The sequence below is a fragment of the Hylobates moloch genome, unplaced genomic scaffold, assembly GCF_009828535.3.
Source record: "Hylobates moloch isolate HMO894 unplaced genomic scaffold, HMol_V3 SCAFFOLD_12, whole genome shotgun sequence".
Classification (NCBI taxonomy): Eukaryota; Metazoa; Chordata; class Mammalia; order Primates; family Hylobatidae; genus Hylobates; species Hylobates moloch.
Window position 1 is genome coordinate 31,045,071 of NW_026652287.1, and position 19,428 is coordinate 31,064,498.

Here is a 19,428-nt window from a genome sequence, read left to right on the forward strand (position 1 = left end):
TACACTCCACCACTCCTCATAACTGAAAAAGCTCCAGGTTATACCTGAAAACTGGCAACAATGCCCATTCCGAAACATCCCACCAATCCAAGCACTAAAGACACCAAGTTAAAAACAGGAGTGCTGAAATAGCAGGTTTGATTTTGCTTCTCTATTATTTTATATCTTGTATATATCGTGGCTGCACCTGAAAAAGAAGAGAACTTTGATGAATGTTCATAACTTGATTTCTTTAGGATGAAAAACAGGAGCAGCTTTGTATCACTTTTTAAAAATGTACCGATTGCAAGTCTCTCCACTTTCCCACCCCTGTCCCTCCTGACTCCATCTTACTCTCTCCCCAGCATGAACAGACACACACACACACACACACACACACACACGCACACCCCTTGGTTGTTGTCCTTTTCATGTAAATGCTATTATAGTACATGTATTACTCTGTGACTTGCTTTTTCCATTTAACAATGTACCCTGGAGATCTTTTCAAGCAAGTACAAACAGATCTACTTCGTTGTTTTCAGGGATCTCATCATGGTCTATGGTATGAGATACTATATTTATTCCTCATTCTCCTAAGAATGAATTTCTACATTGTTTCCATGTTTTTCCTGCTACAAACAACACTCAGTGAATATCTTTGTATATAAATCTTTGGGTTTCTGAAAGACCAGTTCCTAGAAGTAATATTACTGGGTCAAAAAACCATGCACAAATAGAAACACCTTCAAACTGCTCCAGCCCATTAACGATTTAGATTCCCACCAGCAGAATTTGCGAGCAATTTTGTATGCCCTTGCCTTTTTAATTCTGTCAATCTAATAAATAAAAATGCAACCTGTTGGGTTAGTTTGCATTTCCCTGATCATTAGTGAGATTTAGCAACTTTCAGTATATCTACTGGTCATTTGCATTTCTTCTTCTGAGAAATGCATGTTTACAATTTTCTTTTTATTCTTCTCTTGGGCTTGTTGATTTCTAATCTGTAGTTACTTTTTACACATTATGTCCATTAGTCTATTATCTGCTATAAATAATGCAAATTTTCTTCTGCTCTGCTCTTTGTCTTTTAACATTGTATCTTGTATCTTTCATCATTTAGAAGTTTTAATTTTTAATCTACTCATATCTGTCAATTCTTCTGGGTTTTGTGTAAGTTTCTATTCCAAGGTTTAAAAAATATTCTCCTGTAATTTAATTATTGCATAGTTTTGCTTTTCATGTTTATTAAATTGCAATTGGTTTTTGTGTATGATGTGAGGAGAATAGTAAAGGTATGTTTTTCCAAATAGCTAGTCAATTAACTAAATACCATTTGTTGTAATTTGGCAATAAAATGTAGCCTCCATGAGAGTAGAGGCCTTGTCTGTTTTGTTTGCTGTTGTAAACTCGACACTAAGTTATAAACAAGCACAAACCCTATCATATAGTACGTACTTAGTAAATGTTGAATAAATGAATAGCTACCATAATTTTAGATACGTATTCTCTTTAACTCAGCAAATTTATCTTATAGAAAAACACACAAATATGCAAAGATATATTTAAAAGATGTTCACTTCAACATTAGAATTACAAAATACCAGAAATAGCCTAAATGTTGGACAATAGGGAACTGATTAAATAAATGATAATACATCCTTGCGAAAGACATCATGCATGTGTGGAAAGGATAAAGTAGATGTGTATATATTTACATAGTATGATGGCCATAATCTATTCCTGAATTTTTAAAAAGCAGGCTAAAAACTAATAACTTATCATAAATCTTTTTTTTTTTTTTTTTTTTTTGTGGAGACAGGGACTTGCTCTGTCACCTGGGTGGAAGTGCATTGGCACAGTCATGGCTCACTGCAGCCTTGACCTCCTGGGCTCAGGCAATTCTTCCACTTTATCCTCCCAAGTAGCTGGGACTACAGGCACACATCACCACACCCAGCTAATTTCTTTTTCTTTCATGAGATCTCAGTACATTGCCCAGGCTGATCTTGAACTCTTGAGCTCAATAGATCGTCCTGCTTCAGCCTCCCAAAATGCTAGAATTACAGGCATGAGCTCACATATACCATTTCAAGTGAATATATTTATGTCAGTTTCTGCTTTATTCAGAAGCAAAAGCTGTATTTATCACTTGCTGTGATAAAATAATCTCTGTTTTCCAAGTCTGGATTCTTGGCAAGGATGGTATAAGAGGGCATTGGGATTGATTGACTCCATATTGCTACTTCCCCTTGCTCACCTCCAAAACTTTAGGAGGACTACAAATGGTGATGTGGTGAAACTTTCCCGCTACCAAGTAGGATGAACAAATTCCAAAAATGCCAAGTCACTAAGTAGGGTCAGCATCACTGTCCCTTCTTACACTGTATCAGTAGAGAGAAACAGAAAGAGCTGGTTACAAGATAGGCCCTTGGCAAACACTTGATTGTTCCACGGGGGGAGATTATAGAAGGACTAAGAGAAAATGCCCCACATCTGATATCTATATACTTGGATCACCTTATAGAAGACTGAGCTTTACATTAACTATAGAATAGTTGTAATTAATATGCATTATATTAATTGGCTTATGACAAGGTTGTACCCTATCAACTGCATCTCAGGTACATCTGAGGAATTGAAAAGAAAAATCATACTGTTCCTTGCTCCACCTGTTACCTTCTCTAACAGGTAAGATAATGCCTTTGTCAATGGTCCTCAAACTTTAGTGAGAACCCAAGTCCCCTAGAGTGCTTGTTTACAACACATCTTCAGGAACCCACACTCCCAAAGGTTCTGGTTGAGTAGCATGGCCCACGAACGTGCACTTTACCAGAACTCCACGTGATTTTTCATCAGCTTGCCTTCAGAACGCACTTTGAGCAACTTAGCTTACACATTGGGTGTCTTTGGCTTACGTAAGTGTCTTGACCATAAATCAACACTTTTAAAAACCAAATTGCACTTAAAATCCATTCCAGAAGTTTGGTATTTAAAACCACCTACAGCAAATCCTGTTACAAATTACTAATTAAAGTACAGTTCTCTAATAAGGCCATAATTTTTGATGTCTTTTCACTTCAGTTTCTCAAAATAGGACAAAAATCTAGCTGCAAAGGTTGTGCTTTTAAAAAAATTATACACAAGGCCGTGTGCAGTGGCTCACACCTGTAAGTTCAGCACTTTGAGAGGCCAAGGCAGGTGGATCACTGAAGCCCGGGAGCTCAAGGCCAGCCTGGCAACATGGTGAAACCCCATCGCTACAAAAAAATACAAAAAATTAGCTGGGCGTGGTGGTGTGCGCCTCTAGTACCAGCTACTCCAGAGGCTGAGGTGGGAGGATTGCTTGAGCCTGGGAGGTTGAGGCTGCAGTGAACCGTGATCATGCCACTGCACTCCAGCCTGGATGACAGAGACCCTGTTTCAGAAAAACTAAATAAAATAAAATAAAACAAAATAAAAATTATATGAAAACTAAAAATGACACATCAACTTCACTTGGAATTGTGAGCTTTTCAATTATTTATAATAATTATTGTGTACTTACCAAGAAATGCAGAGAAGGTTATCATAAATCCAAAAATACCACTCTCTGGAGGTGTTGCTCCTGTGTCACTGGCAAAGAGAAGAAATGTCCAAATTATTAGAAAGAAATTCTGTCCAGACCTCTGGGAAGACATGTAATTGGCAAGTTTTATATTCTGTTTCTTTTAGGTGTTCAGCCACTTTGAATTCCAAAGATTTGGCCTGATTTTGTTCTAAAGTATTTTCATTTTGGCTCTGAAAAATCTAAAATTTATTTTTATACCATGAGAGGTTCCATAGTAAAAAGCCAGGAAATGTTTAAAATGAATGGTGCTGCCATTTTTCAAATGATCAAACCCACTAACCTTGGTATGTGTTCATTCTCAGTGAAGAATGACTACTTTGAAAAAGAAAAAAAAAAAAAAAGATCTAAAGTCATGTTTGAGGTCAGGCACAATGGCTCACACCTGTAATCCCAGCACTTTGGGAGGTGGAGGTGGGAGGATCACCTGAGGTCAGGAGTTCAAGACCAGCCTGGCCAACATGGTAAAACCCCTGTCTCTACTAAAAATACAAAAATTAGCCCAGCATGGTGGTGGGTGCCTGTAGTCTCAACTACTTGGGAGGCTGAGGCAGGAAAATCTCTTGAACCAGGGAGGCGGAGGTTATGGTGAGCCGAGATCATGCCACTGCATTCGAGCCTGGGCAACAGAGAAAGACTCGGTCTCAAAAAAAATAAAAATAAATCATGTTCAAAAATTCTAATATTGGCATGTTAAATACACATAAACACATCACTTTATTTTCTAGTAACTGAGATTTTATTATCTGCTGAAAATATTATGATAAAAATCTGAGGCCGGTCACAGTGGCTCACGCCTGTAATCCCAGCACTTTGGGAGGCTGAGGCGGGTGGATCACCAGAGGTCGGGAGTTCGAGACCAGCCTGACCAACATGGAGAAGCCCCATCTCTACTAAAAATACAAAATTAGCCAGCCATGGTGGCACACGACTGTAATCCCAGCTACTCAGGAGGCTGAGGCAGGAGAATCACTTGAGCCCGGGAGGCAGAGGTTGCGGTGAGCCGAGATCGCACCATTGCACTCCAGCCTGGGCAACAAGAGTGAAACTCTGTCTCAATTTAAAAAAAAAAAAACGCTGAACAATATTATTGATCTCTAGGAATACTTTATGGAAATAATAGGGTATCTAGGGTATATTAATTGTGGTAAATTATTTTAACAAAAAAGGGTTTCTGTAAAACATTTTTCAGGTACAGTCTTTCAATTAATTAAATGAGTTGGAAAATACTATTTGACATGTTCTTTTTTTTTTATTTTTTAGAGACAGGGTTTCGCTATGTTACCCAGGTTGGTTTTGAAGTCCTGAGCTCAAGCAATCCTCTCACCTCAACCTCCCAAAGTGTTGGGATTACAGGTGTGAGCCACCATGTCTGGCCAACATGTTCTATTTTCTATTAGTGCCAAGCTTTAATTTTTTCATTTTCAGGCTGCTCACTTTAAAAGTGATGGCAAAAGAGCTCCCAACATGAAACAACTTGTACTCATTTTGAGTGTTTCTACATTTGTAAACAGCTCTGAAATTTAAGTATTAAAAAACTGATCACGTTGAAAACGATGCACTTGTAGGTGTTTAAAGAATTCTACAAGGAGCCTGTGTGTGCAGAAAGCAGGAACTTTTTAAGTTTTGCGAACACTTCATATTTAAACTGGAGTTTAAAGAAGTTAATAGGGCCAGGCGCGGTGGCCCACGCCTGTAATCCCAGCACTTTGGGAGGTCAAGGTGGGTGGATCACCTGTGGTCAGGAGTTCGAGACCAGCCTGACCAACATGGTGAAATCCCATCTCTACTAAAAAATACAAAAATTAGCTGAGCATAGTGGTGGGTGCTTGTAATCCCAACTACTTAGGAGGCTGAGGCAGGAGAATCGCTTGAACCCAGGAGGCAGAGGTTGCAGTGAGCCAAGATTGTGCCATTGCACTCCAGCCTGGGCAACAGAGCAAGACTCCGTCTCAAAAAAAAGAAAAAGAAGTTAATAGCCTCCCTTACAGCCAGGCGTGATGGCTCACACCTGTAATCCCAGAATTATGGGAGCCCGAGGCAGTTGGATCACGAGGTCAGGAGTTCAAGACCAGCCTGGCCAACATGGTGAAACCCCGTCTCTACTAAACATATAAAAAATTAGCCAGGTGCGGTGGCAGACGCCTGTAATCCCAGCTACTTGGGAGGCTAAGGCAGGAGAATCGCTTGAACTCGGAGGGTGGAGGTTGCAGTGAGCCAAGATCACACCACTGTACTCCTGTCTGGGTGACAGAGTGAGACTCTTCAAAAAAAAGAAAAAAGAAAGCTTCCCTTACAGCAAATGCCTTCATTCCAAATTAATTCAATTTCAATGTCACTGGTACTTGGAAGAACCTGAAGGGTTTAGGATTTAGGCTGGGTATAGTGGCTCACGCCTGTAATTCCAGAACTTTGGTGAGCCGAGGCGGGAAGATCACTTGAGCTCAGGAGTTCGAGACCAGCCTGGCCAACGTGATGAAACCCTGTTTCTACTAAAAATACAAAAATTAGCTGGACATGGTACAGGGTGCCTGTAATCCAAGCTACTCGGCAGACTGAGGCAGGAGAATCACTTGAACCTGGGAGGTAGAGTTTGCAGTGAGCTGAGATCACGCCACTGCACTCCAGCCTGGGTGACAGAGAGAGACTCCGTCTCAAAAAAAAAAAAAAAAAAGAACCTGAAAGGTTTAGAATTTAGCATTACCACTTTTCTACAATAACCATTTTTCACACTAAAGGAATGTTGAGGTGAAGGATGCCCTTCTGAGCACAATGCTAAATGGGCAGAGACAGGAATGGGAACCAGTAATGGGGAACAAAGCAGAGACAGCTCATAACCTTGGGCAGCACTTTTGCCACACAATTAATTGCCAGGGAAATCAGGCCTCCCTGCCTTGGCCTGAGGGTATAAAAAAGCAGGCACCAGGTGACTCATCCTAGAGTTCTTGTTACACAGGTCTGAGAATAATTCTGAACCTCAGACAGCCACATGCCAGGCATGGGAGCAAACACTGAGGAGAAGCGCTGGGAAGAAGGTTGTTTGCCCGTCTGTGGAGAAAGGGAAGGCAATGAAAGAATGAGGAAGATATTTAGGAAGATAGGGAGGTGGCAATATGAAGGTGCTCTGACTGAAGAGAAGACCAGACTTGGGGACTCTATGGATGGCAAATTGAGACTATGTCAAAGGCCCAGGTGTGGAGTCCACATGACATCAAACACGTGATCTGAAAACTTGGAATTCCAGGGTCGTGTTTTATTCTTGCTTATCTGTACATTTAAAACCATACAGGTGGAGGCCAGACATGGTAGTTCACACCTGTAATCCCAGCATTTTGGGAGGCCGAGGAGGATGGATCACTTGATCTCAGGAGTTCGAAACCAGCCTGGGCAACATGGTGAAACCCTGTCTCTACAAAAAATACAAAAATTGGCCAGGTGCGGTGGCTCATGCCTGTAATCCCAGTAACTTGGGAGGCTGAGGAGGGCAGATCACTTCAGGTTAGGAGTTCAAGACCAGCCTGGCCAACGTGGTGAAACCCCATCTCTACTAAAATATAAAAATTAGCCAGGCATAGTGGTGCATGCCTGTAATCCAAGCTACTGAGGCGGCTGAGGCAAGAGAATCATTTGAACCTGGGAGGCAGAGGCTGCAGTGAGCCGAGATGGCGCCATTGCACTCTAGCCTAGGCAATAGAATGAGACTCCGTCTCAAAAATTAAAAAATAAATAAAAAATAAAATAAATACAAAAAGCCAGGCATGGTGGCACATACCTGTAGTCCCAGCTACTCGGGAGGCTAAGGTGGGAAGATTGTTTGAGCCCAGTAGGCAGAGGTTGCAGTGAGCCGAGATCATGCCACTGCCCTCCAGCCTAGGTGACAGAGACCTTGTCTCAAAAATAAATAAATAAATTAATTAATTTTTAAAAAACCACACAGGTGAAGGGAAGCTCAGAATATTTGGGACTAAGATTAAAATAAATAAATAAATAAAACTATATAGGTGGAACCAAAAGCACTTTGCAAATAGCCATTGAATGAATATTAGCACTGGCCAAAAAAAAAAAAAAACTGACCTAATCGATATCACTTACTGAGCATTGACTATGTACCCACCAGGCACCATTAGGTGCTTACCATACATCATTTCATTTCATCTTTACAACCCTGAGGGGGTCTATATCAACCCCATTTTACAAAGTAGGAAACTGGATATTAGAGAGGCTATATAACTTGTTCAAGATCACAGAGCTACACAGAGGATTCCCTATCCCAATCCAGATGTTTAACTCCCTGACTTCCCAGCCTCTACTCTGCTTTAACAGCAGACAAAGAACTAAGCCATTAGGAGAATGACTGGGGGCAGGGAGCAAACACTAATATAGATGCTGGTCAGTGTTTAACAGCCAGCTTTGGAGGGTGCCTGGTTTGTGGCATTTGCCAATTTCCATGGTGAAAATACTCTCAACATGTTAAAATTCAAGCTACCAAAAGAACCGAAATAAATAAATAAAAATAAATTTGGGCGACCAAACTGCAGGTCACTGAACGTGGAGTTGGAAGAGAAGCACACAGTCCATGCTCAGGAGCAGACACCAGCTAGCTCCAGCACGCCATGGGAATGAACCAGCATGGTGATGAGAAGGCATCATTACGCCTTTGTTGCAGACCCGAAAAACGTAAACTAGGCAAGAGCTTAGAAACTCCTCAAATGCTATAATTGTAAAACCTTTCTGCCAAATACCGCCATGGTAAATCTGATTATTTTTCAGGATGACCGAGGCTGTAACACCCAGCATCAATGCCTGAGTATCAATAGCCCACATTCCTACACCTTTGCACTACAACAGTACAATACAACAGTGTTGATACAATAAAAATTCATAACCAGTTGTTTAACACCCATCTTTTCAAAGTTTTTTCTTTTAACTCCACAGATAGCTATAGAATTTACTCATTCATCAGCAAAATATTTGTTAGATATAATCTGAGTCACAAATTCCCAAATCTATCAGATAACAATTATCAGTTTGTGATTTATTTACACTAAGTGTAGAATTCAAAGAGGTGAGGATATAAAAAATAAATAAAAATAATTTTAAAAATAAAAAAAAATTCCACTCAGTGACAAAGCAGTACCAATTTAATTAGCTGAAACTTTGCTCAAGAATAGTTCATGAAAACTTTCCAAGAGGCAAATGAAAATGAGAACATTTCAAAACTTTTAAGAACAATAGCATTCGCCCATTACCATTTTCAAGATGAAAGAAGGCTGGGCGCACATTAGCTCACACCTGTAATCCCAGCAATCTGAGAGGCCAAGGCAGGTGGATCACTTGAGGTCAGGGGCCTGAGACCAGCCTGGCCAACATGATGAAACCCCATTGCTACTAAAAACACACAAAAAAGAAAAAAAATTAGCCAGGCATGGTGGTGGGCGCCTGTAATCCCAGCTACTCAGGAGGCTGAGACATAAGAATCTCTTGAACCCAGGAGGTGGAGGTTGCAGTGAGCCGAGATCGCGCCACTGCACACCAGCCTGGGCAACACAGCAAGACTCTGTCTCAAAAAAATAAAATAAAAAATTAAATAAAAATGAAAGAGCTCTTACCTCTCAATGAAAAATGTTCTTATGTCTTTCCCTGTCTGATCTTATATATTAAGTAAATATTTTTTATTTTTGTTGTTTTGTTTTTTGCTTTTTTGGACAGCATACATAAGTAAATATTAAGTCACATCTTCTGGTGATATTGGAATCCAAATAAGTAAACACTAAGAGGTAACCAAGAGACCCTGTGAGTAACCTCTTTTTATTTATTTATTTTTTTAAGCTCAAGCTAAATGATTCCATCATGCAAGGGCAGAGGTAGTAGTATTTGGTTGGCCTAACTGTGCCTGGGTGCCTGATTCAGTAAACTGGAGAATGAGTGAGAGGCGAAACCACTTGCTTCCCAGCCTGGCAGCAGTAGTCTCTCTACCCAGCTCCTACCACATCATTCTGCACCACACAGTTTCTGCAGTGTAGTGGGCCCTGCCCAGCTCCACTCACCACCTGATTTGCCTCCTTGCTAATAAGGCACTTTCTGGAAACTGTAAAGAGGACAAGGCCAGCAAATTGTTCATTTGCCTGTGGTTCAGAAGCTGTTGAGGCTGTTATGTGTACACAGTTATTTTAGGGGTAGGTTGTGCCTAGGAAATCCGTTTATGTCCAGGAAATGCGTTTATGTCCACATTTCCTGTATTTACATTTCTGCAAGTTAAGCAGACTGTGGAAAATTCCAAGTCGTTTGTGTAACATCCTATTTCAAACTAGTTTATGATGTTAAGCTAGTGAATAATCACTTGATACTGAAAGGAATGAAAACGATACAAAGAAAACATCCTGGATAATAGAAGACTTTCCGAAGCTTGGTCAAACTTTGTTCTTTAAGTTACTGGATACACAGGATTTAAATACTCCAAAGCCTTGAATTATGGTTTATTGGAGGAACTTAGATGCTAACAAAATGCAACATCATGTGTGTCTCCAGCCTGAAATTTATTAGATTGTTCCAAACTCATAGGCTAATTGCTTGGATGATTGATAGGGACTTAGAATCTAAAAAAACTGTAATTCCCCAGTATAAAGAGACCATTATTTCCTTTATCTTTATAATATTTAAATATATTATTTAAAAGGGATAAGTACGGAATAAAAAGTCATACTACATTTTATTAGCTACTTTTAGTTACAAGAGCTAACTTTCTGGCAGCTTCACTTGGTGATGACTGTTTTAGAATGAGGGGGGCAGGCCGGGCGCGGTGGCTCACGCCTGTAATCCCAGCACTTTGGGAGGCCGAGGTGGGCGGATCACAAGGTCAAGAGATCGAGACCATCCTGGCCAACATGGTGAAACCCCATCTCTATTAAAAGTATAAAAATTAGCTGGGCGTGGTGGCAGGCGCCTGTAGTCCCAGCTACGCGGGAGGCTGAGGCAGGAGAATTGCTTGAACCCGGGAGGCGGAGGTTGCAGTGAGCTGAGATCACGCCATTGCACTTCAGCCTGGGCGACAGAGCAAGACGCCGTCTCAAAAAAAAAAAAAAATAGAATGTGGGGGGCACCCTTCAGCTATATCAACTATTCTGAAACTTAAAAAGAATTTCCTACTGACAAATACAAACACCTTGTTTTTTTCTCACTACCCACAAGCAATTTTGCCCTCTCTCCATCAGAGTTCCCTCTTGTTCACACATACAACACGTTTTTAAAGGATGTTTTGAAAAGACTGTAGAGAGGCAATTGTGGACCAGGGAGACTGTAAGGAAGCTATTTTAGCAGTTTGTCCAGAGATGACAGTGGCTTAGCCCAGTATGGTGATAAACAGGGAGATGAACGTGGTTTGATGTGGAAAGTTATTTGAGGGGAATCTCTAGAAACCATCCCCACATGGACTCCAGTGGCTACAAGTACCAAAAAAAATAGGGCCGGGCTCGGTGGTTCTCACCTGTAATCCCAGCACTTTGGGAGGCCAAGGCGGACAGATCACCTGAGGTCAGGAGTTTGATAGCAGCCTGGGCAACATGGTGAAACCCTGTCTCTACTAAAAAATACAAAAATTAGCCAGGCGTGGTGGCACATACCTGTAACCCCAGCTACTCGGGTGGCTGAGGCAGGAGAATCGCTTGAACCCAGAAGGCAGAGGTTACAGTGAGCCAAGATCGTGCCACTGCACTCCAGCCTGGCCGACAGAGTGAGACTTCATCTCAAAAAATAAATAAAAATCAAAAAAAAAAAAAAAAAGAAAAAGAAAAAATTAGAAATGAACACTTCCTTAGCAACTACATTCCGCCAGGCACATCTTACTTGATCTTCACAGCATTAGAAAGTACTCATTACTGGCATCTTTCTTTTATTATTATTATTATTTTGAGACAGAGTCTAACTCTTGTCATCCAGGCTGAAGTGTAGTGGCACGATCTCGGCTCACTGCAACCTCTCCCTCACGGGTTTAAGCAATTCTCGTGCCTCAGCCTCCCAAGTAGCTTATAGGCACTCACCACCATGCACGGCTAATTTTTGTATTTTTAGTAGAGACGGGGTTTCATCATGTTGGCCAGGCTGGTCTCAAACTCCTGACCTCAAGTGATCCACCTGCCTTGGCTTCCCAAAGTGTGGGGATTACAGGCGTGAGCCACCACGCCCGGCTCACTATTGCCATCTTAAAGATGAGGAAACAGTCTTAGAAAACTAACTTGGTCACAGAGTAAACAAGGAAGCCAAGCTGTGCATCTAGAACTCTCCAATTTCCTTTTTTCTTCCCTTCCCTTCCGTTCCCTTCCCTTCCCCTCGCCTCCCCTCCCCTCCCCTCCCTTCCCTTCCCTTCCCTTCCCGTCTCTTTTCTTTTCTGAGTGGAGGTTTAATAGGGAAAAGAAAGAGAAAGGAAAACAGCTCTCTCACAAGAGGGGACTTTCCAAGAGGAAAGAACCCTACAACTCTAATTTCAGTGGAAAAAATTTAGGAACTCTTCTCTGCTGTGCTATATTACATTTCTTTAAAGTTATTATTATTTTCATGTGAGTTTACATGTTGTACATTTCAATCAGGGGTGTATCAGCTATTTCTTCTGGAGCCAGCTATGGTGTCCTTGGCTCACAATAACTCTTCAATGAATGTTCTTGACAGAATGAAAGGCAATTACTGTGAGGTAAAGAGGACTATGAAGCTTTTTTTTAATTGAGATTGAGGCCGGGCACAGTGGCTCACACTTGTAATCCCAGCATTATGAGAGGCTGAGGTGGGAGGATCTCTTGAGCCCAGGAGTTCAAGGCCAGCCCAGGCAATACAGTGAGACCCCGTCTCTACAAAAAAAACAAAATTAGCCAAGCATGGTGGCATGTTCCTGTAGTCCTAGCTACTGGGGAGGCTGAGGTGGGAGGATCACGTGAGCCCAGAAGGCAGAGGCTGCAGTGAGCTGAGATCATGCCACTGCAATCCAGTCTTGGCAACAGAGTGAGACCCTGTCCCCCAACCAAAAAAAATTGAAATGTTTGAAAGTTGTCAGCCCTGCATCAGTCAAGACTTTTGAGCAATACTCTAATGCCTTTTTAAAAGGAAAAATAGAGGAAAAATATTCATAATTTTACTTAATTCAGTGAGAACAAAAGAATTTGTTGGCCGGGCGCAGTAGCTCACGCCTGTAATCCCAGCACTTTGGGAGGCTGAGGTGGGCGGATCAGCTGAGGTCAGGAGTTCGAGACCAGCCTCAACATGGAGAAACCCCATCTCTACTAAAAATACAAAATTAGCCTGGCATGGTGGTGCACGCCTGTAATCCCAGCTACTCGGGAAGCTGAGGTAGGAGAATTGCTTGAACCTGGGAGGCAGAGGTTGCAGTGAGCTGAGATCGCGCCATTGCACTCCAGCCTGGGCAACAAGAGCAAAACTCCGTCTCCAAAAAAAAAAGAATTTGTTGTACCCAAATGACAGGGAAAATTTAAATCAGAGGACAGAGGAGAAATTATATATTTACAGTAGACTCAGGCTGAACAACACTGCATCCATCACCCTCAGTTAATTTTGGGGCTGGAAAAGTTTGGGATCTTTACTTTTCTTATTATGCTTTTCTTAGAATTAACTAATTTCACGTTTGTGAAATTAATATTCAATTATAAATGATCATCTCAAAAATAATACTTCTCGGCCAGGCACAGTGGCTCACGCCTATAATCCTAGCACTCTGGGAGGCTGAGGTGGGTGGATCACCTGAGGTCAAAGAGTTCGAGACCAGCCTGACCACATGGTGAAACCCTGTCTCTACTAAAAAATACAAAAATTAGCTGGGCATGGTGGCAGACACTGTAATCCCAGCTACTTGGGAGGCTGAGCCAGGAGAATCGCCTGAACCCAGGAGGAGGAGGCTGCAGTGATCTGAGATCACACCATTGCACTCCAGCCTGGGCAACACAGCAAAAACTCTGTCTCAAAACAATAATAATAATAATACTTTTCTAGCTAAAGGTTTTAAATGGCATGCCTGTCTTTTCATCTTTGTGACACTATAGATTAGAAATATTACGAGGTTATAATCACTGCACTGTAAAAATTGATATGTCATTAACATCATGTCAGAATATGTGACTTTATGCACACGGCCCTCATTAACTGACTATTTTTTATCCTGGTACCCATTATTATGGCTGAACAGGAAAGCCAACATCACCACTGCCTGAAATTCTGTGTAGTCTCAGTAATCAAAAAAGTTGGTTTAAGCAAAAGTCATCAAAAATTAGGGCCAGGCGCAGTGGCTCATGCCTGTAATCCCAGGACTTTGGGAGGCTGAGGCAGGCAGATCACTTGAGGTCAGGAGTTCAAGACCAGCCTGGCCAACATGGTGAAACCCCACCTCTACTAAAAATACAAAAATGAGCTGGACATGTTGGTGGGAGCCTGTAGTCCCAGCTACTCAGGGGGTTGAGGCCAGAGAATCGCTTGAACCCAGGAGGCAGAGGTTGCAGTGAACCAAGATTGCAACACTGCACTCCAGCCTGAGTGACAGAGTGAGACTTCGTCTCAAAAAAAAAAAAAAAAAGTCTTCAAAACTTGTATGAATGAATACATACCACAAACATTTTATTTTAACTTAAAGTGTATCAGTGTATATTCATTTGCCCACCTGTGGATGTAGACCAATGCCGTTACAAGAGTATGGGTCCACTATGTCTTCTTGGCATATAAATCACATCTACTCTGAATCATCTCATTTCCAATTTTGGTTTCCTTAAAGTGGAGGGAAGTCTTAAAAACACTTTTGAAGCAATTTGAATTCAGACTCCTTCCAGTTTTCCTTATACTTGTTTCCTAAATCTTTACAGTTGTTAGATCAATTACTAAAAGGACTGAAAATTTTTTTTGGACAATTTGTCTCTTTTTAATCTTTCCAAAGCATTCAACCAGTTTTTTTTGTTTTTTTTTTTTTTTTTTTTTTTTTTGGAGCGGGGGTTTTTTTTTGTCGCCCAGGTTGGAGTGCAATGGCACAATCTCAGCTCACTGCAACCTCTGCCTCCCAGGTTCGAGTGACTCTCCTGCCTCAGCCTCCCGAGTAGCTGGGATTACGAGCGTGTGCCACCATGCCCGGCTAATTTTGTATTTTTAATAGACAAGGAGTTTCACCATGTTGGCCAGGCTGGTATTGAACTCTTGACCTCAGGTGATCCGCCCACCTCGGCCTCCCAAAGTGCTGGGATTACAGGCATGAGCCACCGCATCTGGCCCAACCAAATTTTTTTAGAATTTATAATTCTATTTTTGCCTACACAGATCAACAGTTAATATGTATTGTGTTAAGTCACACAGTTACAATACAAAATACAACTGGCATGAACATAAATACAATTTGGGAATAAATACAATTGGCATTTGGTAAGAATACAAAGACATGCATAAGAGAAGCAAGTACCTACAGAGTGGCCCTCACAGGAAGGAGTTTTGAGGGGTCATTGCTTCAGTCAGTGCATTTTTCAAAGAACATTTTTCAAAGTGCATTTTTCAAAGAACAAATTCATCAGTTAACCCAGCAAGCTGATTAAGTTGAGGCTACTAAATAAAAGAGCTTCTGATATTACATTCACATATAAAGCGATCACTTCTAAAATTAGCTCCCAATCAAACATCCTTTCTTATCCAGACCAATGTGGACTGGCCCCTTGATAATACTAATAGCAAGTGCTTCTACACACTATGTTCTTCCAACGGGGTGTTAATGAGTTTTCTGTGAGTTCATGTTAATAATGAAGTATGTGCAATTATTAACCAATAGAGAAGCAGAGAGAAGTCAAGTAACCTGTCCAAAGTTCTACAGCTGGAACACATAATAGAACCATACCCTAATCCAGACTGTCTGTTCCAAAGCTGTTGCTCTTAATCATGCTATGTTCCCTCTCAGTATTATTATTAAATATTGTAAATAGTCAACAATGCAAGTCAAATCGACCACAAACTGGGACCGCAAATCTTCTGAAACACAGGGATTTCATTTCTAACTGTGCTGGAAAACAGAACTGCAACGAAAGTCAATGAACAATGAGATGCTGGCAGAATCAGTTAACAATTAAAGAGGAGGAAACTAACAAGGTTAATGAAACAGGACCATATGACACAAATTATCTTGTTCAACATTCAACCAATATTTACCAAGTGCCTGCAATGTGTCAGGCTCTGTCACAAATGCCGCGGACAAACCCCAAATCTCTATCTTCATGGAGCGTACATTTTGTGTGAGACAGGCAATAAACAAGATCAATATCCTTACATATAGATTAAGAATGGCCACTGGGAAGCCAGGCACAGTGGCTCACACCTGTAATCCCAGCACTTTTGGAGGCCGAGGCGAGCAGATCACTTGAGGCCAGGAGTTCAAGACCAGCCTGGCCAACATGGTGAAACCCTGTCTCTACTAAAAATACAAAAAATTAGCTGGGCATGGTGGCAGGCGCCTGTAGTCCTGGCTACTCAGGAGGCTGACACAGGAGAATCGCTTGAACTGGGAGGCTGGGGTTGCAGTGAGCTGAGATCATGCCACTGCCCTCCAGGCTAGGTAACAGAGCAAGACTCGGTCTAAAAAAAAAAAAAAAAAAAAAGTCCAGTGGGAAAATTGGAGTCTTCAGACATTTTTGCAAAAATGAACCTCTTCATATCCCCCTTCAAAAGCTAAATGTGGTTCATGGGAAACCTGATGTTAAACCATTCATAGACAGCCTGCTCCTGGGGCACGGTTTCGTAGTAGCAGAGCAGCGCCCTCCCTCGATTTGAGCTACTGAAAGTCAGCACTTGACACAAGGGTTTATCAAAAACAAACAAAAAGAGAAGGAAACTTTCTTTAAAGTTAAATGTGAAATGAAAGACTTACTATAATATAATCATAAAATTGTATTGGAAAAAGAATGCAAGGCTGGGCGTGGTGGCCCATGCCTGTAATCCCAGCACTTTGGGAGGCCAAGGTGGGAGTTCAAGACCAGCCTGACCAACATAGAGAAACCCCATCTCTACTAAAAATACAAAATTAGCCGGGCGTGGTGGCGCATGCCTCTAATCACAGCTACTCGGGAGGCTGAGGTGGGAGAATCGCTTGAACCAGGAGGCAGGAGGTTGCAGTGGGCCGAGATTGTGCCATTGCACTCCAGCCTGGGCAACAAAAGCGAAACTCCATCTCCAAAAAAAAAAAAAAAAAAAAAAAAAAGCATTTTCTCTATGAAGATCAGCATCTGAAGAATTAACACATACTTGTCATAACCCAAAATCTGTGATTGTTATAGAAATGCAAGTTAAAATCGTTATTTTCCTAATTTTTAGTATCATTTTTGAAGTTAAAGACCTGACCAAACTTCTTTTACTTCATTTACTCTGCAATTTTGTTCCTCCTTTTAAAGTGGCTTGATTCTAGGTGACCCAGTTTTCTGTCATCAACTACTGAGCAGAGATTGTGGGGTCATGAGGTAGAACTATATGGGTGGCCAAAGGCCACAATCTATCCCACAAAACTGTATTCACACAGAAAGTGAGACGTGCTAATAAAGAGAAAAGCCAGGGTCTAGAATTGGCAACACTGAAGAGTAAAGGATCACAGAATATCATGAGCAAGATATGGCAAGAGACACATCCAAAAAGAAGATGGAAGAGGCCGGGCGCAGTGGCTCACGCTTGTAATCCCAGCACTTTGGGAGGCCGAGGCGGGCGGATCACGAGGTCAGGAGATCGAGACCACGGTGAAACCCCGTCTCTACTAAAAAAAAATACAAAAAATTAGCCGGGCGTGGTGGTGGGCGCCTGTAGTCCCAGCTACTCGGAGAGGCTGAGGCAGGAGAATGGCATGAATCTGGGAGGCGGAGCTTGCAGTGAGCTGAGATCGCGCCACTGCACTCCAACCTGGGTGACGGAACAAAACTCCGTCTCAACAAAAAAAAAGAAGAAGATGGAAGACAGTGGTCTATCAGCTGAAAAAGTTAATAATTTGATAAGAAACTATAACAAGTTAAGCATGATTTGGCTTGAGAATGTGGGTGTGGCCTTGTGCAAATCTTCTTTTTTTTTTTTTTTTGAGACAGGGTGTCACTCCGTCACCCAAGCTGGAGCGCAGCAGTGTGATCACAGATCACTGCAGCCTCAGACTCCAGGCTCAAGTGATCCTCCCACCTCAGGCTCCTGAGTAAGTGGGACTATAGGTTCATCCCACCACGCCCAGCTAATTTTTTGTATGTATTGTAGAGACAGGGTTGCACCATATTGCCCATGGCTGGTCTCAAACTCCTGGACTCAAGTGATCAGCCCACTTTAGCCTCCCAAAGTGCTGGGATTACAGGCATGAGGCACCGCACCCGAGTGCAAATCTAAACTAATTTTTTGAGATTAGCTTTCACTTGTCCTTCCTTTTCATATGCTTTTGTTAATGGTTTCAGAATAAGAAATATCACTTTATGCTATCCTAACTTGTTATATCTCATGGTGGTTGGTCCCATGTTTTTAATTTTTTTTTCTTTTTTTTTTTTGAGAAGGAGTCTTGCTCTGTCACCAGGCTGGAGTGCAGTGGCACAATCTCGGTCCACTGCAACCTCCGCCTCCGGGTTCAAGCAATTCTCCTGCCTCAGCCTCCTGAGCAGCTGGGACTACAGGCGCATGCCACCACGCCCAGCTAATTTTTGTACTTTTAGTAGAGATGGGGTTTCACGATGTTGGCCAGGATGGTTGCGATCTCTTGACCTCGTGATCCGCCCACTTTGGCCTCCCAAAGTGCTGGGATTACAGGCGTGAGTGAGCCACTGCGCCCGGCCTCATGTTTTTAATTTAATTTTCTGATAGGAAACATTCATGCCGGGCACTGTGGCTCACGCCTGTAATCCCAGCACTTTGGGAGGCTGAGGCGGGCAGATCACGAGGTCAGGAGATCGAGACCATCCTGGCTAACATGGTGAAACCCCGTCTCTATTAAAAATACAAAAAAATTAGCCGGGTGTGGTGGCACATGCCTGTAATCCCAGCTACTCAGGAGGCTGAGGCAGGAAAATCGCTTGAACCCGGGAGGCAGAGGTTGCGGTGAGCCGAGATCGTGCCATTGCACTCCAGCCTGGGCAACAAGAGTGAAACTCCATCTCAAAAAAAAAAAAAAAAAAAGAAACCTATTCATTTGGCTAAAAAATAAAACAAAAAGGTATGCCTTATAATCATCCTTTTTCCCCATCTGCCAATGTCTCACTGACCTTGACCTACTCCTCCCTCCATCACACAGATAAACCACTTTTATTAGTTTCTTTATGCAAGCTACTGCAAATATATATTATTTGTCTCCTCTTTTTTCTTAACTAATGAGAGCATATGCTGTTCTGCATCTTGCTTTTTCCCATGTAACAATGTATCTTGGAGATTTTTCCATATAAGTGTATTGACATAAAAAGAATCTGCTAGGTACCGAGAGCTTTCACTTGAGGTATCCTTTAATAAATAAACCATATTTATTTAGGCAATTCTCTACTGATGGTCATTTGTAGTTTCCAATCTTTTGTTATTCAAAGCAATGCCCTGAGTAACTTTGCAGAAATGCCATTCTTCACATGGGCATGTCTACCTATAGGATAAATTTCAAAAAAAAAAAAAAAGGCTGTTGCATCAAATGATGGTGGTGTGTGTGTGTATCTGTCATTTCCATAGATATTGCCCAAGTCCCACCATGGAGACTGAAATCAATTCACGTTCCTGTAAGCAATGTATGAGAGAGACTGTTTCCCCATATTCTCACCAGTACTAGTATTAAACAGTTGGGTTTCTGCTAACCCAGTAGATCACAACTGGCATCAGTGAGTTTTAATTTGAATATT

At 41.8% G+C, this 19,428-nt stretch overlaps 1 protein-coding gene across 2 annotated transcripts in view; it reads right to left on the reverse strand.

Moving 5' to 3' along the window:
- The window catches only part of DRAM1 (DNA damage regulated autophagy modulator 1), a 46,111-nt gene that overhangs the window by 21,572 nt on the left and 5,111 nt on the right, over positions 1-19,428 (reverse strand). For both annotated transcript variants that reach the window (XM_032168880.2, XM_032168879.2), the window contains exons 2-3: positions 3,527-3,594; positions 45-187 (exon numbers count right to left, since the gene is read on the reverse strand). In XM_032168880.2, the coding sequence (XP_032024771.1) occupies positions 45-187; positions 3,527-3,594 (211 nt within the window). The remainder of the gene's footprint in view (positions 1-44; positions 188-3,526; positions 3,595-19,428) is intronic.